General features: G+C 42.9%; 1 protein-coding gene across 2 annotated transcripts in view; it reads right to left on the reverse strand.

The window, feature by feature from the left end:
* ADCY8 (adenylate cyclase 8) overlaps window positions 1-27,885 on the reverse strand; it is a 225,469-nt gene that overhangs the window by 38,336 nt on the left and 159,248 nt on the right. For both annotated transcript variants that reach the window (XM_019528169.1, XM_019528171.1), the window contains 4 exons: window positions 18,225-18,325; window positions 11,182-11,383; window positions 6,638-6,727; window positions 2,583-2,755 (listed from right to left, as the gene is read on the reverse strand). In XM_019528169.1, the coding sequence (XP_019383714.1) occupies window positions 2,583-2,755; window positions 6,638-6,727; window positions 11,182-11,383; window positions 18,225-18,325 (566 nt within the window). The remainder of the gene's footprint in view (window positions 1-2,582; window positions 2,756-6,637; window positions 6,728-11,181; window positions 11,384-18,224; window positions 18,326-27,885) is intronic.

Genomic DNA, 27,885 nt, shown 5'->3' on the forward strand with positions numbered 1-27,885 from the left:
TTTTTTTTTTTTCATGGAAATCGTTAACAGGTCTTGGTTGCATCCCAATGTGGAATGAGAGTGTTTTATTTCTTGAGAAGCTTCGCAGGGTGGGGGAAAAACATTTTATATCGTGTTCTAATAGCAAAACATTTAAACATGATCCTATTTGTCGGAGGTCCTTGCTGCTCCTGGTTAATTTACTCAGTGACAGTTAAATTTCCTTTATGCCTTGTGTCATTATCTTCTGCCCTCTGCTAGGTATGTTCTATATGTCATATCATTAAACATTAGGGATATAAATAGTTTTTGAAACAAAGTGCATCCTGAATCATTTCATATCTAGACAAGTCAGTACCTCATTGCTGCAGGAAACATCTCATTAACTAGAAACATTAGAAGTGGATGCAAGGCAGGCTTATTATGGATCTCCTAAATGGAAAAATAAAGATGTAGCTGTTCTGATGTGTGAATTCTTTCTACTTCCGATCTCTAATGAGCAACATTGTGTTTAGTTAGTATTCTGTGCAACTTTGGCCATAGGCATGGCTTGCAGAATATACATATGCTCAGACATGGGTGGCTGAATTTTTTCCACTGATTCAAGGTCAAGTAGCTTAGTTTGGCCCTTATGGCAGGGGGGAGTGGAGTGGGGGATGCTCTCAAGGTACTTTGCAGTTGGTGTAGTAGTTTTAATGCTTCTATCTCCATGCTCTATAAGGGCTCCAAACTGGTGGATCTTCAGTTTTTTTGATGCCCTTTCCTTTATCCCTTTGTGACCTGGCACAGTGATTACTTCAAATCACTACATTCCATTATCTCTAAATATTACATACCACAGCTTCTAAGGTGTAATCAAGGTCACAGCTTCAGTGCAAGTGGGTAAAATCCTGGCCCCATTGAGTAAATAGCTAAACTCCCAACAACTGTCAAAGGACCAGAATTTCGGTCAATATTTGTGGCTCTTGGGGATAGAAGAGAGTGCTGGGTATCTTACTGGAAAAATTGTTTGATTGTTCCAGAGGTCCTGCTTCCCAAAAGAAACATAACTTCTTCATTACGAGTGCACTGAATTCGTATATAAATAGCCACTTCCTGAGTGTCATTGAATGGTAGAGAACTGTCTACCGAGAATGAGAATTTATTCATTCTTAGTCGACTCTAGAGGGGCCCAGGTTTCATTTTCTTAATTTTTTTTCCAAACGTTTTGATTTCTGGAGAGAAATTATTTTTTTGTTTAATACAGATGTGCTTTTTATTCAAAGCTTTTTGTAATGTCGTCCATATCCCATGTACCCTTTGCTCTTAACACGTGCTCCTCTATATCAACATTTCTGTCTTCCTCCTTCCCTTCCCCACATCCTCGCTGTCTTCCTGGTAACTTTCACCCCACTACAGCCCCCATCAGCTGTACTTCTCCTCTTATCCTCTCCAGCGTGATTTCCCCATATCACCCACTATCATAAATCTAGGTACCACATTCATATCTTCCTCCCACTTTGGGCCCTCCACTTCCTTCATCTACCATACCAAGCTCTGTCACTTTCTCTGTTCATGTCATTACACCTAACCTCACACCATCCCATGCCTATCTTCTTTTGCTATCTCTGGGCTATTAGTTTCTAAAAATAAAAACCCAACCATTCACTGGGCATGTGTACATGTTCATTAATGCACTTTTGCTACTGAAGATTAAGTGTAATACCTCTAATATGACATACTACATCAAGGCATGTTAAGCTACCCTAATGTGCAGTAGCAAAAGTGAATGCCTTTTTAGTGATGCTTAATGTACAGTTGACCAATTCTACTGTGCACTACCATATTAGCACTGTTTTTGATGTGACGTTTTAATGTGCAGTAGAACAGGCCACTGTCCACTGTCTCTTCATATTGTTCTCCTACCAACTCCTGGCTCTCAGAGAGCTGGAACACTTCTCTTCATGTTGCGTCTGCAGCACTGCCTTCTCCTCATCTAGTATTACACTCTTAGGCCCTCTGTCTTCTCCCACTTTCTCTCCTTTCTAAGCAGCCCCGGAAGGAGAACAATTCCTCTTTGTTCTCTACCTCCACGCGAATTGTCTACTCACCATCTCCCCATTAGCCTTCCTTCCATCTCAGCTGCTACCTCTCTCCATTTCCACACAGTCTCCAACACCAATCTCAGAATCTTCAACTGGACTAGTCAAGGATTTTAGTTAACCCATTTTTTTGTGGGAAATAACAGCTCTCATTAAGATAAGCTTTGGGCAGGACTGGACTAGTATATACACAAAACTTTCCTGGGAACAGTTTTTCAGCCTCATAATAGATTTCCTGGTCAAAAGTGGAGAGAGAGAGACTCACCCGCCATGAACCATTGCTGTGACACTCCCTCCTTGCTAAATTAATACTTAACTTAATGTAAAGTGAACTAGTTTCAGCAGGAGGGATTGAGAAAGATCCATCTCAGAAATTCCAACAGCTTTGTGTTCTACCTTCCTCCACAAAAAGCCCATTTTGGGGCACAGTACTGCTCAATAGGAGAAATGGTGGAAAAACCTAGCCCATAAAAATAACTAGAAAGTAGACATTTTTTTCCAGTTGTAATTGTTCATACTTACTCTCCATTGTGATTAAAGTTGTCATATCGCAGGAAAAGGGAGGCATAAACGGTCTCGGTCAGCAGAGCGTAGATTGCAATCATGATGAGAAGAACTGCCAGCTTCAGGACAGAGTTGAGACGAAGGAACACTGCACAGGTCACCATTGCCAGGACACCAGTGAAGACAAAATACTGAAAGATGGGCATTAATGGTCAGCTTCAGTAGTCAGTGAAACTTTACTGCAATCAGAATTTCCAAGGTGCCCACCAATTGTGCTAATAACTTTACAAAACCCAGTCCTATTCTTTCTACTTGCTACCTAAAAACTGTAGCACCCATACATGAAGGACACTTCTAATAATATAGGCCTAAGCATTTATGGTGGTGCTATTTTTTTGCAAGTAGTATCTAGGTCTGTAAATAGGTTTCTGCAAATCTTTGGCCATGGAATTGACAGCAGGACCTACCTACCAGTGCACACTTAATGTCTTATTTAAACAAACAAGAAAAAGATTTCTAACACCACTTAGCTGTCCAGTGAGCCCAGTTTTAATAACTATGGGGTGCAGTCTGCCTGAGTCTCCTGAAGCCACTCATTGTCTAGTTGTGGAAGGCAGTCCCCCTTGATTAAAGACATTGCACTTAATGGGCATATCTACATGAGACTTTTACTGCATAGTTGACTAACTCCACAGTAAAGTGTCACTGTTTACATGTGCAGTGTTAGGATAGAGTCAATGAATTAACTCCACCATAGGACAGTACTGCTAGACACAAGTATTATCCTATGGTGGAGTTATTTACTCCACTGCAATGCATGTGTAGCTGCTGATGGGGCAAGCTGGGGCATGAGGGTGCTTCAGTGTGGGGGCTGCCTGCCAGCTAGCCCCAACACTGTGCACCCTTGTGCACCAGCCAGCCCCTCCACAGCACATTGAGCTAGGTTGGAGCAGCCCTGGGCTGGCAGGCTGACCCTTAGGGAAACTCTGCCAGCCTGGGCCGCTCCACCCTGGTTCAAGGTGCTGCTGTCCTTGACACACATGCAAATGCAGCACCTGGGAGCAATAATAAGTTCCTGTGCAAGCTGCACTGGAGTTTATTTAGCTGCATTAACTGCACATGTAGACATGCCCAATGAGAAGAGGAGGCTTCCCTTCTTATCAAATGCTTGCTCTCCTGTAAAGAAGAAACTGAGACCAAGAAGGAAAAGGACTAGGTTTAAGCCCCTGAGAGATCTTACATTTAAGACGTGATTAGCTGGTTAATCATGTCTTAAGTAGTGACCTTGCCACATGTTCAATCGATTAATGGCATGATAAAATGAGGAATGAGCCACAAAGTTATTACATATATTTTGTGTAACAATGTTGTGGTGAGTTCTTATCACCTTTAATTGAATGTGTGGACAAGGCCCAGTTTCTGGAGCATGTGGGAGCCCATCATGCTCCAGAGGCTGGGAGACCCCTCATCTGATTGGGGCTCCAGTGGCGGGAGCCAGGCCTGTTATTTGCCAGTCTATGGTGAATCCAGGATCAAGCTCCCCCTGCATTGGCAATGGCATCTGATGCAGGTTTCTATAATCAAGCCTCTTGCTATGCACATCTGGCATGACAGGAAGCATGATTGTTAGGATCCTGAATCAGAACTTATTGCAACTCTACTGTAACATCTGTCAGGAAGGCCAAGACTGCCTGCAGGGAAACGGGATGAGCGAGGCCAGGGAAGCCAGGTGGGCAGGAGTGGGGGAGGAACCCCTGCTCTCCTTAGGACAGGGGTCTGAACCACTTTGCCCCCCTACCTGGGGAAGTCCTGCTACAGTGGCTGCTCTCGGGTCACAACTCAGCTGGGCTGCAAATAGGTGAGCACATGAGTGAGCAGCCCACACTCACAGCAGCGCTCTCCCCCTGCCCTGCCTAGCCCCGCCCCGCCACATCCCAGCTGACCTCCACCCCAGGCAAGAGAAGCAATGCCCCATGCTCAGGAGGAGGTGGGCTGGGCAGTGTGGGTGGGGTGGTGCCAATCCAGCACTTTTTGTCTGAATTTTTACTAGCCAGTTGGGATGATGGGACAGCCTACAAAATCCAGGCCTGTCCTGGCCAAAATGGGATGTATGGTCACCCTATTTACAAACATAATTATGATTCCCTTAATTACCATCAGAAATTTTTAATACCCCTAGACAAATAAAGCACACTGGATCACACTGTCCAGTCCATGGGAGTAGTTTAAGCCATCAAAATGCCATGAAAACAGCCAGAGATGATCAACCACCAGATGATGAAAAAAAATGTAATCGCAGTTCTCTGCTACTTCTTTGGCCAGATACTCCAGACTCTTGGCCTAATTAGGTGGGGGTGTTCTGTGCTCAGTCTAGGTAGGGTAGGGAAGGGAAAATGTAGTGCACTTAGTTGTCCACTGGCAAATGATTCCTCAAGACGAAAACCAAGTCTGCCCCTGTGCAATATGGATTTGCACCCTGGTCTGTGGCCTTAGGATCAACTAGCCAGCAACCTGTTGCATTTTATACTGTCTGAGTGAGAATCAAACCCATTAGGGTTTTGTAACATGCAGCTCTATTTCATTGATCTCTTAGCATTTGATACCGGAAGCCTCGTTCATGTCTCATTTTCTAAAATCATCAACTTCTCATTTTTCCTAATGATTAGTCATTTGTCAAGAATTATCTGTGTGCTGGGGATGGACAGAGAGGAAAATATCCTCCTGGCCTCAAGCTGCTTTCACTTGTCAACATCGACCACAAATACCACAGTGTAAAGAAACAATCATAATAGATCATCAGTAACAATATGCAGCAGTTACAGAATTTTTTAGCATACTTTTTCTTTTCCCGTCTTTTTCACCTTCTGTTGTCCGGTAATTTATGCTTGTCTAGAAATTAGCTGCATATCCGTGGCAACATTGTGACATTGCCAAGTACCTTTGTTTTTATCTACAGATGACCAACCCATTTACTACCGCTGATTTGTTTACTCCCAATGGAAGGAAAGAGTCCATCTGCTTCAAAGGTGCAGATGGGAAGAAAACCACAGTGGTGGATTTGCTGCACTTCTTTTTTGGCATGGAGGAATTTGGCAGCAACCAACTTCCATTTGATATTGTATTGTATTAAAATGGGCACTCATCAAGTATTTCTAGGTGCATTTATAATTAAGAAAAACCACAATTAGAAATCAAATGGAATAATTGACAGATGCCCGCTGAAACAGGACTCCACAGCCAATAAAAGCAGTTTACACTGCATTGTCAAAGATTTCTGTGTAGCCAGGCATTTAAATAGCCCTTTCCTTTTATTTGATTTTGGTAGGACATAAAATGTGACTAAGTATTGGTTAAATGGAGATTTTTGCAGGCAGACTGGTCTTGCAGTTGCCCTGATTCCTGTGGAAGAAGAACACTTTGTTAGCCTGTATCAGATGGGGTGGTTGTGACATGATTAGGTTTTGAAGTCCTTAGTTGTAGTGAAAGCTATCTGCATATGCAGCTAATTGTTAGGATAATCTAGAAGGAGGAGCTCTCAGAAGTCACTCTACCACCTGGAGAGGGTAAGGAGTGGTTATAATACTCTACAAGGCTGGCATGTTTGTTTTCTTTCTAACTTACCATTGCCAGAATTTGGGTGAACAGGAAGGCCCAGATCTATGAAGTATTTGGGCACCTAACTCCAATTCCTTACAACTAGAGGTAAGTAAGGGAAGACCTTTGTGGATCTGGAACTAAGGGCACTTTTACATGGGACCTGGGGGTGGGAGGTAATGCAAAGTAGCTCTGAGAGCACTATAATTGAAGTGCCACAGCCTCTCGTGTATCAGCGTCCCCATGCTTAAAAATGGTGGCAGGGATGCTTGAACTACAGCTTGTTGAAGGAGCTTTAGTTCACATGCCCCCACTGTCATTTTTAAGCCAGGGGATGCTGATACATAAGACGCAGGAGGCTGGTGGAGTGCAGTAATTGCCATACTCCGGCAGACTTGACTAATCAAGTCTGCTACAATGTGCACTTGTGTACAGGCACCCCAAGATTTTAAAACATTTACAAGCAAGTTATGAAATACCTCGGGATAGGAGCAGATGTCTGTAAAAGATGCAGAGGAATTGAATGTCTGGTTCTTAAAGGGTACTGGTTTGTCAGAATCACACCATAGCTGCAGGTGGGGGGGAAAAAAAGGGAAAACAAAGTTAGGGACATTATGGTAACCTGGTGTCCAATAACTAACCAGCTTGATGGGCCTGAGGTATGGAATTCTTTTTTTTATCCAACTAGTAACCTTTTTAACAGTCCTAATAGGAAAGCCAAGGATCGAATGGGGAAAAAGAGGCCCAGGAAATCTGCATATACTTTTCCATTGGTAGGTTAAGAGCAAACGCATACTAGAAGACCAAGTTTACTTTCAGATATGTTTTTTCTTCCCATATAAAAGTGGTGCATGTGTTTTGAGGGCATATACACTAAGACTGATTTAATAGATTTCATAGACGTTAGGGCTGGAAGGGACCTCAGAAGATCATCGAGTCCAGCCCCTCACCCCAGGGGCAGGAAGTCAGCTGGGGTCATAGGATCCCAGCAAGATAGACATCCAAATTTCTCTTGAGGGTGTTCAATGTAGATGCATGAACCACCTCTGGTGGCAGACTGTTCCAGACCTTGGGGGCTTGGACAGCGAAGAAATTCTTCCTTATGTCCAGCCTGAAACGGTCTTCATAGTTTCATAGATTTAGGGTCGGAAGGGACCTAGTAGATCTTCTAGCCCGACCCCCCGCCAGGGCGGGAGAACAACAAAACCCCAAAACAAGAAACAGGACTCAAATGAGTCCAGCCAGGTAGGCATCCAGCCTCTTCTTAAAGACCCCCAGGGTAGGGGCCAGCACCACTTCCCTTGGAAGTTGGTTCCAGCTCCTAGCCGCCCTAACTGTGAAGTAGTTTTTGCAGATGTCCAATCTATACCTCCTCTCCATCAACTTGTGCCCATTACTCCTTGTTATGCCAGCGGGCGCTAGGGGAAACAGCGTCTCCCCCAAACCCTTCTGGTCCCCCCTAGTGAGTTTATAGACGGTCACCAGGTCCCCCCTCAGCCTTCTCTTGTGGAGGCTGAATAGGTTCAGGTCCCGCAGTCTCTCACTGTAGGGTCTGCCCTGTTGTCCCCGGATCATGCGGGTGGCCCTCCTCTGGACCCTCTCCATGTTGTCCACATCCCTCCTGAAATGGGGCGCACAGAACTGGACACAATACTCCAGCTGTGGCCTGACCAGCGTCGCGTAGAGGGGGAGGATCACCTCCTTGGCTCTACTCGAGATGCACCTGTGGATGCACGACAAGGTCCGGTTAGCCCTGCCAACCATGACCTCGCATTGTCGGCCCATGTTCATCTTGGAGTCAATAATGACTCCAAGATCTCTTTCTGCCTCCGTGCTCTCAAGTAGGGAGTTCCCCATTGTGTAAGTGTGCTGCTGGTTCCTACTGCCCAAGTGCAGCACCCTGCACTTGTCCGTATTAAAACGCATCCTGTTCCTGTTAGCCCACCCCTGTAACCTATCCAGATCCCTCTGCAATCTCTCACTCCCTGCTAGCGTGCTCACCTCCCCCCAAAATAACGGTTATAAACTCCAGCAAGACCGTTTCAGGCTGGACATAAAGAAGAATTTCTTCACTATCTGAGCTACATTGAGAGTGTAGTTTCTCTAAATATGGGCTTGTTTCCCATAGCTTCAGTAGGAATTTGGTTTGTGAATCTGAAGGCCAAATCTGGCTCTATGATTTTAGGTGTGACATTCAGGATGAAAGTAAATGAAGGTGTTTTACAGGCGCATATTCCATAATACCAGGATAGATCTATCTGATACCCTTGAAAATATTCTTAGAAATGGGGTTAATGGACATATATTTATTAATTTAAGTCTAAACAAAATGAAGGGGGAAATTAGCAGAGGAATTTCATGCTGGAGATTAGGAAGGACTTTCTGTCTATGAGGGTGGTCAAGCATGGGAACAGGCTATTTAGAAAAATTGTGGAATCTCCATCCTTGAAAGGTTTCAAAAGCAGGCTAGACAGACACTTTGCTACGATGGTTTACTTAGGGATGATCCTGCCTTGACGGGGGGGGCTGGGTTAGATGACCTTGTGCAGGCCCTTCCAGCCCTACTTTCCTATCATCTGAATATAGAATGAAAACCTTCTCTAATGATCTCAGATCTTGAAAATTAAGTGAGAAGGAGTTTCTTGTCTCGTATATTAATCCAATCTGGATATTTATGACAAGTCATTTCACTAGACTCAATACTTATATATTTGATTCTCTGCCGTTCCATCAAACAGCATTTGTTTAATGAGGTCCAATTTTTTAAAATTACATTCTAATTAGAGTTGAATTTGCAATCCCTTATTTGTTCTCTTAATAACTGTCTTGTCTCAGCAATATAGTACTATTCTCTAGGTTATTTGTACAATTCTCAGTGACAATTGAGAGTTAATGACCTTTGCATATGAACTCTGCCTAGAATGCCTCTAGCTGCAATACAGTCTTAAACTATTTTAGATATCATGTTAAACACTCTTTAAGCTCAGAGGTTGTATCCTTATGCTCAGCTAAGCGTGGCTGAACCAGTTTGAAGAACCATTAGACCTGCTTGGCCTTCTGATGAATATATGAACCAAAACTTAAATATTTCTGGAAGTTGGAATACTAGTCATATGTGATCAGTATAGTGATTAAAATAGTGCCATATTCATGATATGACTCCAAACATTGTGGATGAAATCTTAGCCCCATTGAAATCGATGTGCATTTTGCTATTCTTGCTAATAGTAATGATCAGTGACTACATTCTTCTTTCTGCCACTGACCTTCCTACCGCTAGAAGCAGGGTACCACACTGAAATGGAACAAATTCATTTTTCTATCGGAGGTAAAACTAAAAGCCTGTTAATAACCCAAGCTCAGTCGCCGTACGATGACAACAACAAAGCTCAATGCAATTGAACACCTATTAGCACAAGGGTGGGCAATTATGTCAGGTGGAGGGCCACTTACTGAGTTTTGACAAGCCGTTGAGGGGCAGCCAGGGCAAGATAAATATTAATTTTCTAAATTTTGTAGGGGCCCCGCAGGCCAGATAGATTGGCCTGGCGGGCCGCATCCGGCCCACGGGCCGCATTTTTCCCACCCCTGTATTAGCAGAAACCTCATTATGCAAACGCTTGATTAGCCTCTAGGTTGGACTTCAATACACAAGACCTTTTTTTTGTTCTTTTTCCCTCCATTTGATAATATTTCCTTATCTGAAGGGCTGGTGGAAAAGATTAGATTAGGAAAAGTATTGGATGGTGGGGCATTTATCATTGTTAGGGTTTTTGCGGGGGGATTGGGGGGGGCTTGTTTTGTTTGGAAAGTGTCTTCAAGCCCTTGGACCATAAAAACTTAAGAAGTGCCATAATGGATCAGACCAGTGGTCCAGCTAGCCCAGTAGCCTGTCTTTAACAGTAGCAGAAGTGGATGCTTTAGAGGGAGAGTATATGTACAGGGCATGTTTAGTGTAATTCATCCTCTGCAATACTCTCCCTGGCATCCACCATCATTAGTTTAGAGGTGCTATAGGATGCACCCTTGACTGTTCTGTTTAATAGCATTGAATGGATCTATTGCCAATACATTTGTCCAGTCCTATTTAGAGCCTGGCTATGCTAGCCGCGTCTACAACCTTTTTGGTATTGAGTTCCACAAGTTAACTTTGCATTGCATAAAAAGTACTTTTGTTAGCTTTAAACCCGTCTCCTGCTAAGTTCAGTGGGCACCCGCTAGTTCCCGATTCATTTTGTCCACTCCCTTTATGACTTCTATCCAACCCTTCCCTGCAGGAACAGTCCTAGGCTTTTTTATCTCTCCTGGTTTGCCAGCTGCTCCATATCTCTTGATCATTTTAGCTATCCTTTTTTGTATCTTTCCCAAGTCTACTACCTCCTTTTTGAGATGCAGAGACCAGAACTGCACAGACTATTCAAGATGTGGATGCGCCATGGATTTGTATAGTGGTGCTATACAAGGTGGTGATTACATTAGTGGTGCTGATATTTTCCATTTTGTTTTCAGTTCCCTTCCTAATGATGCCAAACACTTTATTACCTTTTTTGATCACCACTGCATATTAAGTGGATGTTTTTAAAAACACTGTCTACATGATTCCAGGGCCTTTTTCCTGAGTTGTAACTCAGAACCCAGCATTGTGTATGTAGGTCTAAAAGGTGCTATAAATATGTACCTTTCTGGTAATATTGGAGAGAGAAACATATGTACCTTTTATTTGTGAACATTTATCTGGACAATAAATCTTAAGAAACCACACCGTTACATTAGAAGACCAAAAAGCAAGGATATATTGAGCAGAAACTATCAGAAAGGATTAAAAAAAGATAAATTAACCACTTTAGAAAATCATATTTGAAATAACATATCAAATTTTATGGCACTGTAATGCACAGTCTCTTTTTAAATCAGCTGGTTCAAAAATGCATTAGTTAACAGGAAGAATTGAAGCTTAATAATTCATAAATTATCTTTTTCTGGTACAGATATATAAAATTCCCTCATTGCCTCTGATACTTACAATATTTATGATGGCTCCTAGAAAATTAATCATAATGGATGCAAAAATGACAACATTCCTGGCCAAGTAGGTCTCATTAATCCAGCAGCAAATTTTCCGGAGCACGAGGGGTAAACATTTATAATCCTCTGCAGTGGTGATAAGCACAAGGGCAGAGTGCAGCATAATCAGAATAGAAAACTGAATGACCATCGGCATCATCCTGCAAGGAAACACAAAACAAATCAACGTGGCAATAAAAATATACTAGAACAGTATTAGTTAACATTACTGAGATTGCATTTTCATTCCTTTCCCCTTCTTTTATTTTCTTTAAAATTCAGTTATTGTAAGGTTTGGTACAGTTAACTCCAAGAAATATTACAGTGAAGACAAAGGACTATTTATATCCCCCATAGCTGTCCATTGCTTTTGCCCATTTTATTACCCCCTTTCTTGCTAGACAACTCCGGTCAAGTCTATAAAAATGACTACGGATGCCACACAGGGTGGTCTAATGGTAGAAAAATTCCCTTCTCCAGAACTCAGCACTTCCCTTTAAAGAGGCTTTGAAAGCTACTGGACCCATACTTAGGATTCTGACTTTATTTGCATACAAGCTGTTAGTCACTCTTCAAGACTGGTTAGCAAAAGCCAGGTTCAGACAATGCTATTATAAATATAGAGCTATGTCAAGGTATCATAAAAATCTAGTCCCTGGAGTCAGATTTTGAGAAGGGACCATTATGAATGTCTAATCTGATTCCTTTCATAATACATAATACAGGCCATTGTACTTGCAGAACTATCAGACTTACCATGTTCTGCTTATGAGTCATTAACATTGTGCCCAGAATCACAGCAGTTTTGCAAAAATCAAAATAACTAGTCCCTTGTTTCCTTGGAAGCCCTTCAAAATATAGAGTGCAGGGAATTGTGGCATGTGACCCTTACAGAGGCATTAATAGAGTGAAGGTTAAGTAAAAAGTGCCTTTTGGCATATTCTTGATTTCTTTTTTCTAATCTGATCTTTAATCAAGTCCTACTGGTATATACAACATCCTGCCATCTGTGATGCAGCACATAGAATTTGAGCCCCTTGCATAAATGCCCACCATTCGTTCCAGTTGCTTCCTTAAATTGAAACCCGTGAGTTAAGCTGTTATTGTTTTTAGCAGCGTAGGAGTACCCCAGAGGGATTTGAAGGTTTACATATAGACCAGGTGTAAGTAGTAGATTGTGGGGACACTGTTGTATGGTGAAGTATAGATGCACCCTGTGTTCCTTATACCTATCCTAATGGCTGAGAAGCTGGAGGTATGTCTTCAAACCTCATCTGGGTGAGAGGCCTAGAACCTGAGTCTACTTTTGCAAAGCTAAATATCTTAACCCCTAGGCTACTGGGCTATAAAGTGCCCTCATTTTCCACTTTAATTTTTTGGAGATAAGTGTGCAGGGCCACTTTATTTTTCCACAGAGGGAAGAGTCTTAAAATTGTGTGCAAATGGAAAAAAGGTGCCATTATGTGGATACGCATGTGACACTTAGATACACAAAGTGAAGTTGAAAATGGATATTTTCACATGAGAGCACAATAGTTATTCCATATACTTAAGTTGGGTCTCCATAAATATTTTGTTTTGGCTTTGTATAGTAAAAGCTGCATTATCTGGCACCTCACAAGCTGGCATCTCTATTAACCGTCATGCTGGCTTGTAAGGTAAAAGCGAAACCGTAAGTGCCCACCATGGCACTTCTGGGTTCACCAAGCCCCCACGGCCTGGGGCAAAGCAGCCTGCGCTACCAAGCCCCCATGATAACAGTTCCTTTTTTCCTTTCTCTTCAGCCCCCCTCCCTGTCCCTCGCAGTGGGCAGGGTGGTGGCATACCAGATGTGGCAGGAGAGGTGGTGGCCTCTCAGGTAACCGGCATATTTGGTTAGCCAGCACCCCCCATTCCCCATGGTTGCCGGATAACAAAGCTTTTGCTGTATATGGATCATTGTGGAGACTGCATGTGTAAATCCAAACAGAAGCGTTTAACAGATTTATTGATACAGTTTAATCTGCTGAGGCAAGTCAGCAGAAGATCAGTAGGAGTGATTTATATATCATGGTCCCCTAGGACAGAGGGACTAAAACCAGGAGATTTGGAGGAAAAAAGGGAAAAAAACAAAAACAAACCAAAAACATTGCCAGGTTGTTCATGATCCATCTTCAGAGGCCTCCACCTTCAACCAGTGGCTACCTCCTACACCCACATATACTTCCATAGGCACTACATTGCCTGCCTTCCTCTTCCAAGAAGGATGACTAAGGCTCCTTTGGAGCTGACCAATTTCATTCCTATATAAGCCAAAAAATGTCATCTGGACCAAAACCCAGAATGCCTCTCTAGTGTTGTCTACTGACTCTACAGAGACCCACCCTGATCCAGCTTGCAGAGAAGTCACTGGCCATCTTCCAAGGGCAACTGCATCAAGACCAAAGAGACTAGACCTCAGGAAACTAAGCCTGGGTGTCTCATCACATATTTCAAAGCACCAACTGCTGAACTGCTTAGCAACTAGTATCTTCATCATTTTTTAAATAGATGCAATTGTTTAAAAAGCAGCAGACTGTGTGAGATGGAGAAACATGCTACAACTCAAATAACCAAGCACAACAGCCAGAAATAAAAGTTGCATAACAGATTGCTCTGGGATGATAAATAGGCTTACATGAGCATATAGAGAGAAACTGAATCAATTCCAAGGCTTTTCGGGAAGAGATGAAGAACTACAAGGTTTGCAATGACATGTAATGGCTTCATAGAAGGTAATTACATTGGGGGGTGGCATTACTTTGTGCCGCTTAAATAATCTCCCATCGTGACATTTCAGAGGATAAAACTGCTGCAGATATGCTAAAATTCAGAAGAAAATTAAGAAGACTACACACGGATCAAAATATCCTCCTTTTTTCTTCCTTGTGGACATGTATAAACTGAGATAAAATTCAGAAACTTCTGTATACACTGGATGTGATGATGGACCACTGACTTCCCTTCTCTAGCATGACAGCATGCAGCACATCTCCAAGTGATACTAAAGATGGTGGCTAAGGTATTTTTCAGGATCATTTAAATACTATTTCCTGTCCTTTGTGTTCCCAATAATTCACTGGAGCCCCAGCTCAATAAAGGCCCGCTTCAGTGTTTTAACTTTAAGCATATGCGTAATCCCATTCCTATTCGACAAACTAGTGATGCATTCGGCAATGCTCCACTGAAATCAAAGGCATGTAAACGTGCTTAAATTTTGTTATGAACTGGGAGCTAGTAAGTTTAAAGCTCTAAGTCGGTTTCTTCATCTAAATGTTTATCACCCTCCATACTTAAAGATACTCATTTGTTACTTTGAGGCAACTAGTATCGTTATCTGCATGCTTTAGGAATAGGATTTTGTTTTCAAAACTATGTATATAGGCTTTACAACCAGGAAAAACTGTGGGTCAAAATATGCCTTTATTATTCTTGACAGTAACCTTTCAGCTCCTAGACGAAGAAATCTTCCATGAAGCAGAATAATATGAAAGAAGAAAAAGGAAAGGGAAAAAGCTGCAGGGCAGATGGGTGTGACGTTTATTCCTTCCTGATTTCTTATGGTTTGCCTTGTGAAAATTAGCGGAGAGGAATCCATACAAAGGGAGTGCGTGTCAGATATTGCTGCTGTTTTGAAGTGATTGATTTGGCAGCAAAAATGTTCAATGGAAAACAGGTCCCATAGGCAAGCTCCATAAATCCTACCATACACAAGCAAGCAGAAGAAAAACAAGCAGTCTAGACAGGGAAGATTAATATACTGGAAGGAGCAGGACTTTAAAATAAAATAAACTAACTTCATAATATCATTGGCAGCAACACGGCAAATGAAGTGCTAAAAGACGAAATATTAGAACTGGGAAGCTCTGAGAGTCACAGCTGAGGGCAAGCATGAAGTAAAATCGGGTAACAAGACTCAGTTTTTAGACCAGCTTCTAAACACAATACTGTTTTTAATTTGTGATTAGAAGAATATACTTCAGGGCTGTCCAACTGGTGGCCCGTGGGCCACGTGTGGCCCCTGGACTCCTGCTAAGCCACCACTCCCCCTGTTGCTCTAGCTCCAACAGCAGCCACAGCCTCCAGGCTTCCCATCCCTCCTTCATGATGGGGAGAGTTCAGGGTGAACCAAGGGCCACGCACATGATGCAGCAGAGGGAGGGTGCCCATGTAGGCATTGTGTACAGTCCATGGGATGTCTGTGTGGATGCACAATGCAGCAGTGGAAGGGCATACATGTAGGATCACTGAAGCAGTGGAGGAGGTGCAGGCATGTGCTGCAGCAGGTGGAGCATCCTTGCAGCTTGTAGCCCCCGCTGGCATGGACTGTGTCCCTTAGCCGCTTAGAACTTGAAGAGCCCTGTATAATGTCTAAAGATGTGTTTAGCAAGTGGAGATCAGGTAAATCTGAAAGGGGTTGAGGGCATACTGTAATCTTACAGTAGGTATGAATAGGGTGACTATATGGGATAATGTGAAATTCAGGACAGTGCACCCCCCACTCTCCACAGGCTGTAGGGAGTCAAAGGTCCATTAATGACCCATTGTTCTTTACTTCACATGTGTTTAAAAATCACCTGTGAAGTAACAATTGGTGTTAATGGGGTTTCCTATTTCACAGCTCATGCTGCTCTGCCTCCATGCTCATCTTACTGTTCACCAGCTGGCTGGGACCGGCCTCTAAAATCTGGGACTGTCCTGATCAATCTGAGACACATATGGTCACTCTAGCTAAATGCATGTGATTTAAAAATAAAAATAAATAAATAAAAAAGAAGAGGTAGCACTGAGCAGGGCTCATTTTATCAGAGAACTAAGTTTTGTGAGAATTGAGAGAGATTCCTGTATAGACTTTTGCAACATGCTCATCCTTGTCATATAGGGGCAGGCCTCGGAGAAAGCATTTAATGGATTTTTAAAAATGTGTGATTGATAAATGGATTGAAAACCACATGTCCAAAGCTTCTGGGATTTTTATTAAAAGCTTCAGTCCAGCTTAGAAAGAAATGTATTGCAAAAAACAAGGAGCATTCAGCCATTCTGCCTCCCTTACCTTACAACCTTTCACCTGGAAAGAGCCAACAGAGGGATTTGGAGGGATTGGGTACAATGCTGAGTGTTGCGATTGAAGAAATGGACATTTTATGAAAGAAAGCAGTAGCAGGGGATAGGAAATCGTATGCACACTTCTATGATCCTATACAACACATTCAGCCACATCTGGATGTGGGATCTATAGGTTTACACATATTCAAAGCCTGAGTCTGAACCTTGTCCCTTTGTTGTCTTGTTAGTAACCACTGAATTGTAATTAAACACTTCCTTACAAGGGAATGGCACTCAAATTTTCTATATTTGCAATCATGGTTGTCATTCAAGCATTGGACCTCTATCCCTCTCATGGTCTATTTTAAGTACCTTACCATGCTGAAGATTTAGAAGACCGTAAGGGTTACATTTTCAAAGGTACTAAACAAGATGTGTGCACCAGACTCCCATAAAGTTCTTCTAGCATGTTCTCCACAGGCAAATGGTGTGTGTGGGCATGAATAAAAGAAAAGAGTGTCTGGGCATGCTGGTAGAGTTAATTTGTTTGCTTTTTTTGTGAGGTAATATTCTTTCCAGAGATTTACCTTATCTGTAGGAAGTCTCATCTACTACCACTCTGCCTGAAAAAGTGACAGCCGCCTACCATCCACAGGGCCCCTGAGAGTTCAGTCAAAAATAAAAAGAACTGGATGGGGGACAAGTGAATATGACAAGTCCGACTATCTTCTTAAATAAGAGAATAGCTGAGGTCCCTGGCCATTCAAATTGTTTAGTAATAGTTGAGTGTCTAGTTGTCTCTTTTGACTGTATGTGCAAGGATTTTGTTGATTTGAAATGATCAAAATGAACTTTTGCTGATCTTTCTCAGATTGGCTTTTGTTCCCATTTACAGAAAGCAAGACCTTTAACATACAGTAGTGCACTGGAAGCCAAGTTGCTCATTACTTACATAAGCCATGAATCCAACTGTCATTGATGGAGCTAAAGACATTATAGCTGCTTCTCCCAAACAATATCTATCTGGCACAGAGATTCAGACAGAACTGACAAGCCCAGAATCATCTGTTTCATATGCTTTTTTAGCCTAATCCTGATGCTGTTAATTGAACAAACCTGCATGTAATATAATCAAAGGGACTGGTCCTTTATCATTCTCAACTCTTACTGACATCAGTGGGAACTACAAGTGGTCAACACCTGATGAGCCCCATAAAAACTTATCCAGAGGTGGAGAAGATCTATTGGGGCCTCATACAAACATTCAGTTTCTCCTGGGAAAGTCGCTGTTCTTTTGCAAGAAAACCATGAGTGTATAGAAGTTCAGGTTGATCTCCCAGGATAAAAATGGCTGCTCTAGGTAGAACAACAAGGGTTAAATCACACTTGGGAGAGTTTCTCCTGGGAGAGGAAATGTCTGCACTTACTGTCAGTCATCTCCTCACTGTTCCAGATGTTCCCTATGGGGTAGTCATTTCAACATATCATATATGAAGTGCACTTACTAAGACAAGTGTATGTAGTGTGATATAGCTCATAAATATAGCAATAAGACAACTTTTTAACCAGTTACTAAGCTATTAATAACTATGAACTAATTCTGCCCTCTAAGACTAAGTATTTTTTTATGTTATCTGTAGAAACCTGAGGCCACACTGAGTACCGTTTTGAGTACAACTTCCACTCATTTAAATTGGATGTTCTGTTTACAACCCACAAAAAAGATATTGTCAGTAGGTATGGAGGATTTCACCTTTCTGTCTGCCTCTTATGAAGAGAAGACTAGTGTGGAGCAGAAGATAATATAACACAGAAGTATATGACAAGGAAAAATTTGCATATGTATTTCCAAACATTTATTGGAAACTCTAAATAGCCTTTTATATTCTAGAAATATAAATCTTTAAGAATTTTATAATAAGGTGTCTTTGTATTTACCTTGCAGAAGGAAGTAAACTTTGGATTGCGGTGATAAATACAAGAACAATAAATGCACACACCAAGTTTGACTTGAACACTTCATCTCTCATTTGAGAATACTGGAATAAAAAAAAAAAAGAAATTAATTAACTTTTGGTTCATGCAGCATTTTTTTTTCAAAGAGTAATGAGGATTCTAGAAAATTAGCAATAGGAGGTGGTAAATTAATCAGCTTGTTAACAATTTATTGTTAAAAAAAGAAAGGAAAACACCAAGTCAAGAATAAACTAATAAACTCTCCTCATCAAGGGAACAAACCTGAATATTTCACTTTCGAATACGTGTTTTTGCTTAGTTGCCTTTTTGTCTAAATTCTTTTCATTGAAAAACAGTGATGAGTATAACAGATGATCAGCTACAGAGACCACAGATTCCAATAGGGAAAGGCCAAGCAACAGAGTTCAGATCTAGATCTGAAGCATTCCCCAGTTTGGTAATGTCCGGGAGACTGTCTCTATCAAAAAGCAATTGGAGACAAATGCTGAAGTCAACTGGGACTGAACACATGCATTATGTTACATATGTGCATAATTGCTTGTGGCATAAAGGCCATTGCACTTCCATGTATAAGTAATATCTGTCTTTCCTCTGAAGTAAGCAAAGAGACCTATGGGTGATGTATGATTATTTTGTTTGTGGTTTGAGGGTTCGCATTTTATGTCGAGATTGCAGATGACTGCATAGAAGCTGCACTGATTTACACCAGCTAAGAATCTCACTCATGACATGTAACATAATTCAGCTTTCACAGCTCACCTGACCTTTGCGTGTATTAAAAGATATCACTAAGAGCTTTGATCAATTGTCAGATTTTTTTTGTTCATAATCACAGTCCTAATACTGCAAACCATCAACTTTGGAAATACTGACAGACCTCCCCACTACACCCCAAGCCTGCTCCCCAGCTACTGTCTAGCACTATTGCCAGCTTAGGAAACTGGGTCAGTTAATATGAGAGGACTGGTTAACCTAGAAGAGATGTGATCCAAGCCATCAGCTAGTATAAACCAGGATATCTCCATTAACTTCAGTGGAGCTATGCTGACTTACTCCAGATAAAGAGCAGGCTCATCTACACATTTAAAAAAAATTGGCAGTGTCCATCTATACTGTAGTATTGTTATGAATTTTTTAGTATGACGCATAAATAGATGTTTACGCTAACATTTTCTCTCCATTTTTTAGGAAATTGTCCCTCTTTAGTTTACCAGTGAATAGGGACCTGCCGAATTTATGGCAGAAGTGGGGTGCACTGCAGCTCCTTCAATCTTGCAGGTTCCCACATGCGCCCCTCTGCTGCTGATTGCTGGAGGGGTGCCGCTTGCAGCTTGCTTTTGACTGGTGGGGAGGCAAAAACTGTGGCTTTTAATATGGTGCTGTTTTTGCCTCCTGCTGCTGATTGGCTGAGGGCCTCAGAGGCCCCACTGCTTGCTGACGACTGGTCAGGAGGCAAAAATGGTGCCATGTTTAAAACCATGGCTTTTGCTTCCCTGATGATCAGGAGGGAATGGCAGGGCCCCCTCTGCCAATCAATGGTGTGGTGGGGAGGGGGCGAGGCATGCGGGGGAACATACAAGATTAAAGGAGCTGCTGCGCACCCCACTTCTGCCATGAATTTGGTAGGTCTCCCTACCAATGAATTGTATATCCAGAGGTCCAGAGAGCCATAATGAAAACATGGGCATGACTGGGACAAAGAGCAATGCCAGGACACAAGCACCACAGAGGGCAGTAGTGCTCTCCTGCGTAGCTCAGCCCTCTGCTGCTGGGCCTCCTTCTGAAGGAGGAGGGCACTGGGGTTTACACCACGCTGGCCACATCTACATGAGATGCTGACTCTGCAGTTATTATTGCACAGTTTATACAAGTACTAAATGAGGAGGCAGTAACTGGAGTTCTTGTGCAGTAGCATTACTGACTGCGCTGACTGAGCAATGGCTTGTTACTACTGTGCAGTAGCATCGTGTCATGCTTTCTGCCGGGTGACGCTAACTGCACAGTCAGCATCTCGTGTAGACATGGCCTCTCTCTCTCTCTGGATCCTGCTTCATTGCATCTATCAACATCTGGTCAAATCCTGTTGGCTTCTGTCACGGAGAAGGTTCTTCTCTTTCCCCCATTCCTTTCCATTGCATCTTCCTCCCCCACAAAGGACTCCCGTGTACACGCCTTGCTGCAGCAACGGGAAAATGATATGATTTTTGACAGATTCACTTCTGCATGCAAGGTCATTAATTTTACTTTTCTGCACTCGACATGTTTGCTTGCATTGGCAGAAAGACAGCACAGCCTTGGCTTGCTTTGTAGAAACAGATTATTATTTCCCTAACGTGCTTACCAGGAATAGCTTCCTACCTACTTCTGGAAAAGGGATGTGAATTTTTGAAGCCTAGAGTATGCTACCTGAGTCATTAAGGGACAGATTCAGGGACAGGAATTTTAGGACCCAGTTCATATTTAGGTGCCTAAACTCACCATGGTTCAACACCTAAATAAGAGTTAAGTTCCTCTGAGCTGTTAGCTGCATTGACACCATCATGGTACCGAAGAAAACTGGCACAATCAATTCAGATCATCTGCTCTTTGTAAAACACAAACTTCTTCTCCTCTGAAATATTAAACCATGCTTTCATTATTGAAATATATTAAAGACTCGGTACCATAGTCCTCATTCAGAAATAAGCTATCACTGAAGTCTGTGAGGGTTTTACCGCCTCAGGAGTATGGGATTGGGCCAGTGGCTTTCACAAAATACCAAGGAAAACCAACGTGCCTTCCATTGACAAGAATTGCTTATGGAAACTATAGCAAATTAATTTCCTGCAGCACAAGGTCAGCATTTCCTGCTATGTTTAAAATGTTGTAGAAAGGATAAAGGCCTATGTGACACAACCAGTAACTGTGTCTCAACAAGAATTTGCTTTTAATGGTTCCAGAGCAGCACTGATGCCAGTGATAAACTTAGCACTTCTCTAGCAATTTCCATATTTAAAGTGCTTCAGAGTCATTAAGGGATAGATTAAGTGTTGAGTCCTATTTTTCACTACGGGGAGAGATGTACTTAGGCTGTTCCAGGAGGAGCAGGGTCTATCTAGACAGCAGGCACAGTACTTGTTACAGCACAGCGCGGAGATATCTGGCCCAGCTTTAAAGAGGTGAGCTCAGGTACTGGTACCAAAAACACTGAGATCAGCACAGGATCATTTGCTCTGCTCCGTGGGTGGGTTTTACAGCCCATACTGATTCCTTGCTGCTGGGGCTAGACTGCTACTGGTATCCAAGCTAGCAAGTTCAAAGCTAGCTCTGGTATAGCTACATTGCAGTGCTGTGACTGAAGTTAGACATGCCCTCAGAGATGCGTGATGCTTCCTCCGGTTCATATCTTGCATTGGGAGTGGTAGGGGAGTAATTTACTATCGCACCTTTTCAGGGTTCAGTGTAGACCCATGCTGCCCCAGTTGCTCTGCTCATTCCCCACCCCCTCCATCAACTGTGGCTGCTTAAAATTAGGGCCCATAACTGGTCTTAATTTAATAGTACTGGGTGCATCTACACGGGATGTTTACTGTGGAGGTGAGTAATTAGCTCTGCCATAAACATCTCAGCATCTATACATGAGGCCCTATTAGGGTGCAGGAAACTAATAAACTTTGCAGCAGGCTAGGACTTGTAAATACAAATCCTACCCTGCTGTGGAGTTTTTTTGTGTGCAGCAGCGTATGTGTGGATGCTGACCCAGCTAGCTGGGGCGTGAAGGTGCTTCCATGCTGGTGTGCCAGCTAGCCCTGCACTGAAGCACTTTCATGCCCCAGCTAATCCCTCCATGTGGTTGGATCAGCTCTGGGCTGGCAGGTGAACCTCCGGCCCCACACCACCCGGAACTGCTCTGACCGGGTTCCACATGCTGCGCGTGAATAAACACCGGAGCTGATTGCTCCAGAGTTAATTGCTCCCGAGCGCACGTTCAAATGGCATACCCAGGAGCATAAAACTCCAGATCAATAAGCTCCGGAGTTTATTCATGTGCACTAATTGTACGTGTAGATGTTCCCAATGGTAATCATGATGATTATCATCATTAACCCCTAGAGGCTACAGTGAAAGACCAGGGCTTTGTTGTTTTAAATGCTATATGAGCATCAGAAGACAATCCCAGCCCTAAATAATTCACAGCTTTTTGAGGTATTTTTAAGAATACAGTAATTGAGATGTACATATTGCATGGGAACGCTTTAATATCGAAATGGGAACAACCTCCCCATAGCTACTTCCTCCTAGAGTCTCTGTGATGGAATGGAGTTCTTGGTAGGAACGGGTTGTGAGATGAGAGGCATGTCACTGAGGCTTAGACTTTCTTTAAGGACATTCCTATATCTAGACTTTCCTGAGCAGAATCCTTCCTATAGTGAAAAATTCCCTGCTATGGTGAAAAAGTCCCTGCCTCTCCTGATTTCTTTTGTATGCAAAACTCATGGTATTGGGGAATCTTCATGTGAAAAATCTGAGGTTCAGAAAACTCCATACTGATGAAAGGCAATTTATGGGGAATCATCTAAGGTGAGAAGCAATCTCTTTTATGAGATAATATAAACCCCTATTATGAGAAATTTCCCATATTTTGATGTTACAAATTCAACAGCTCTTTAGTTGCATTTCCTTTGTTTTGGTTATTTGCCTACATCCTGTTTGTGAAAATATCTCCTAGCAAAACTGGAAGGTATATTTGGAGAAATACTCCACAAAATGTCTCACTTGGAATCTTGCACAAGCCTCTCCAAAAAACCCCCCAAAAGACTCCAGGTGGAGTTCACTGTGCTATTTATTTTTTTCTCCCTGTGGCGAAATCACACTTTGTGATATAATTCTGATTGTCATCTGCTGTGGCATTTGTCTTCCTAGAAGATCCCAAAAGGACAACAGCAGAATGAAAGTCTGTTGCTGAAATTTGTCACCAAGCTGCATCATGCTAAGTCAAACGAGGGTGATGGTCTAGTCCCTTCCTGGTCATCTAAGTGTCCATATTTGGTCATCTACATGGTGTTTTTGGTCATCTAAGTGCCAAAAAATGCCTCTTCCTCATGCAGGCTGGCATTCTATTCCTGGGCTCTCTGACAGATGTATTCCTCCCCCTTTTGCCCCATAGGTCAGTAGGTGAAGCAATCATCTGAGAAGATGGAGGTCCTTGGATCTAGGTCCCCTTGTTCATTGGGGTTTTGAACTTTGGGACCATGACTTTCCAACATAGCACTCCAACCCACAATACCAGTGAGCTATTATCCAGGCCCTTCTTTGGTGTTCCTTTAGAAATTGAGCCACTAACACAGTCTGTGGAAAACACTGATGGAGGGCACAGAGGGATTTGCTTCACTGGGATCAGGGCCCCCAGCTTGAACCCAGGTCCCCTTCCCTTCCAGGCTACCTGCCTTATGGAGTCGCACACCCTCTGGCTTGCTCCCTTCATAGTTTCATAGTTTCATAGTTGGTAGGGTCAGAAGGGACCTGAACAGATCATAAAGTCTGACTCCCTGCCATGGGCAGGAAAGAGCACTGGGGTCAAATGACCCTGGCGAGGTGTTCATCCAGCCTCCTTTTAAAGACCCCCAGGGTAGAAGCCAGCACCACTTCTCTTGGAAGTTGGTTCTAGATCCTAGCCGCCCTGACAGTGAAGTAGCGCCTCTTGATGTCTAGCCTGAATCTACTCTCCGTCAGCTTATGGCCATTATTCCTTGTTACTTCCAGTAGTGCTCGGGGGAACAGGGACTCTCCCATTGCCTGCTGGTTTCTCTTGGCCAGTTTATAGATTGCCACCAGATCCCCTCTCAGCCTTCTCTTGTGGAAGCTGAACAGGTTCAGGTCCCTTAGCTTCTTCTTGTAGGACATGCCGTGCTGAACCCCTGATCATGCGGGTGGCCCTCCTCTGGACCCTCTCCATGTTGTCCACATCCCTCCTGAAGTGCAGTGCCCAGAACTGGATGCAGTACTCCAACTGCAGCCTGACCAATGTTATATAGAAAGGGAGGATCACCTCCTTGGACCTGCTTGTGATTCATCTGTGGATGCATGACAAGGTGCAGTTAGCCTTCCTGACTGTGTCCCCACATTGGCAGCCCATGTTCATCTTGGAGTCTATAGTGACTCCAAGATCCATTTCTGCCTCTGCACTGACGAGAAGGGAGTTTCCCAACCTGTAGGTATGGTGCTGGTTGTTCCTCCCCAGGTGCAGTACCCTGCACTTGTCAGTATTCCTCCTGGCCCCCTCCCTCTTGCAGCTGCCTAGAGGATCAGCTTCCAAATAAGCACCAGAGAAGGAATGGATAATAGTTGACCTGTGGTATTGTGATTAGCATGCTGTGCTGGGAAGTCGGAGAGACTCAAGTTCATACTTTCTTTGGATGAGGAGGTTGAAGAACTCAGGACCTCCAACTTCCCAGGGGAGTGCCTGCACTACTGCAGGGAAAAGATAGAAGTGCACTCTCTCTCTCTCTCTCTCATTTTGTTGTTAGTGCATGTGTCCACTGTGGGCATGTACATAGTTCTCCATGCATGCCGGGCTATATTCCCATGAACAAAATTCCAACCTGTTCAGAAGTAGCGTTTTTGGCACTTACATAACCATATAGGCATGCAAATCTGGACATTTAGGTGACTATGAAAGCGTAAAGAATGTGACCCAAGCATCTAGCTTACTCTAAACAGGTAGGTTCCTGAAACTGCCTCCTCCTATGTGGTGTTCTTTTTAAAAATCAAAAAGTCCCTTAATGCCTGCATTCCTGAATGCAGTGATTTCATATCAGAAGGAAAAACGTCTCAGCCCCTGTATGGTGGACTATCACAAATGCATTTAAGGTCCACTCTGTACACTTAGTATATAGCCTTATTGTCTAGGCCAGGGGCGGGCAATTATTTGGGGCAGAGGGCCACTTACTGAGTTTTGGCAAGCCATCGAGGGCCGCATCACAGGCAGCCCAGGGCAGATTAATATTTATTTTCTAAAATTTTTAGGGGCCTCACGGCCCAGATAGAATGGCCTGGCAGGCCGCTTCTGGCCCCTGGGCCGCATTTTGCCCACCCCCGGTCTAGGCAGTAAAAGTGAGCTTGTTAATTGATCTGAAATATACTCCACTGACTCTCTGTTCAGTTTGAACAAGGCTAGCAAATATAATGCTTTATTGTCACCAGTGGTGTTCATATGTACAGTAATATATATATTTAATATATATACTGAATAGGGAGAGATATGGTGAAATCCAAAAGGGAATGGTTCGGGGGAAAAAGTTGGCACTGCATGAAAAGTATGAGGCTGACTGTGAGAGCACAAGGTGTCACAACAGAGAAATTAGAAGCCCATTGGAAATATTTCATTTCAGAGCCACTGCTGCCTTGTGACAGGCACTGCACTGAACTGAAGGTGACAGCAATAAACTGAATCAATCAGGAACTGGGAACTGCAGTGCGAGGAGGGAAGGCCAATAAAACTCTGCTGGTTTATTTATTTCTAAGCACTGCAGAGAGCAATGAGGGGAGCTGATGTAGGAGGTCATGACAGAGAGCAGAGGAGTGTTAATGACTGGGGGGAAGTGTGATCCCAGACTGAAAGGTTAGTGGCTGCGGTGGTGATGACAGCAGAGAGAAAAGTTGGTATGAAATAGCTTTGTCAGTCTCAGATGTTAATCCTAGATAAAAATGGGAGTGGACAGAGGATACAGTTAAATTATTGTATATAGACAGTAATATAGAAAATAATTAGGGACCATTGCTAACAATACCAATGGTCCTAACGGTTATACAGGCCAAATGTGGGGAGAGGACGGGAGTTCTACATTTTATTTAAGACATTTCCACTGCTTTAGGAATCAAATGTGCATGATGCTTCAGGTTTCATTAATATATCAACTTACATGAATGCTTGCATCGTCATAATTAGGAGCAGTATTTCAGTGAGTCGATTAGTACGTGCAGTGCTTTACACACACAGAAGAAAAGGGGATCTGAGGCTCTGAAAAACATTGCTGTGGAGCTTGCAATGCTTAGCGTTCATCCTAGCCCTGATCTAGATGAAGTCATATACTTGTCTAATTATTAGTTATGATCCAACCAGATCAGATAGCACCAGATGTGAAATCTGACTTCTGCCTAATCCTTGAAAACCCAGTTCATCAGGTTGAAAAATGTTGTTCACTTTATTAATAACAATTCCTTTGCTTCTGCTTATTCAGTGCTTACTGGTTCCAACTAGGACTGAAAATGCTGAAACAGGAGTGCTATCATTAAGGAATTATCTTTTACTGATGGTTACAACATTATCTGGTATTTGAGATACACAGGGCACAACAGGTGTCATAACTGTTAACAGATGTTGGCTTTATAAGAGACACCTTACTATCAGTCAGGTGCAATTTAATATTTAAAAACTGACTTATGAAATGCGAGGGAGCAGGGTTTTCTCCCCTTGCTTGAACTGCATTTAAATTAGATCCCAAATGGTCCATCTATGCTTTGCCTGAGAACAGTCAGAACTGGAAGACATGTTTTTGACTATAAAACAGGCTAATTCTGGAAAACCCTCATTTAATTTAGGCCTCTTTCATGTTAGGATGTAAAGGAGGCCTGGAGCCAACAGCTCCATGGTTTTAATACTCGTATAGGATGTGGTCAACCTTGCTATCTCTTTTTCAGCCCATATTTACTTTTCAGGAGAGTGCCCCTCACCATTAGGCTATTCTGGTTGGGGACCTTTCCACCTTTCCCACTGAAGTTGCACCACTGTGCATAAAAGAATCGGAGATTTAATGGGCAGTGCAAGCACAACTCTGTGGCCTCATGGTTAGGATGCTCACCAGGAAAGGGCGGGGAGCAAAATGTGTTTCAAGGCTTATTTCCAGATTTTTATATAATGAATTTGATAAAATGCCTTAACAGTCAATAAAGAATGGACCACACTTTCTGACCCTTTGTCCTCAAGTGAATGTCTTAACTGCGAAGTCGCTGTCTCACGGTGATTGTTCCTCTCTCTTTCTGAGCCAGTGAATCTTGAATTTTGTGCCTCAGAAAGGAACCGCTTCTAATGGTTGGGTGGTTGGTGTTCCCACCCTTTAATGGGGGCCTTACCAATAAGGTGATTACTAGGAAGTAGCTATATTTTGGATTCATCCCCCCCCTTAGCATTTGGCATGGGTAAGCTTTGAGGAGCATTCCTTTCTATGTGGCAGCCTATCTGGGTCCCATTTAGAAGGCAAACTTAGGAAGGCAAATAGCTAGAGGTTAGGTGTTGCAATGCTCAGTGCTGGGCTTATCTGTATTGAGCCCCTTGTTGTTTAATAATCCAGTTGTCTTAAACAGGACCTCTTAAAAAGCAAGAGGTCAGATGCCCATCTTGTGTTAACTGTTTCACAGACATTTATGGGACTATGATAATATACACTGTCTGCCCCCATGAGCTCAGCAAGGTACACAGAGCTGTTGTTCAATTCAGTTTATACTGATGATAGACAGCAAGGCTCTCCAAGTTTGCATTTCCCCTGCTGTTTGTCTCCCTCCCCCTTCTCTAATTAGGCATAAACCCAGCCATGAAACGGTCGCCCCTGTCACTAAGCACTTCATCATTGTCCGAGGAGATGAA

The sequence above is a fragment of the Gavialis gangeticus genome, unplaced genomic scaffold (assembly GCF_001723915.1).
Source record: "Gavialis gangeticus isolate Ggan-Ray unplaced genomic scaffold, GavGan_comp1, whole genome shotgun sequence".
Classification (NCBI taxonomy): domain Eukaryota; kingdom Metazoa; phylum Chordata; order Crocodylia; family Gavialidae; genus Gavialis; species Gavialis gangeticus.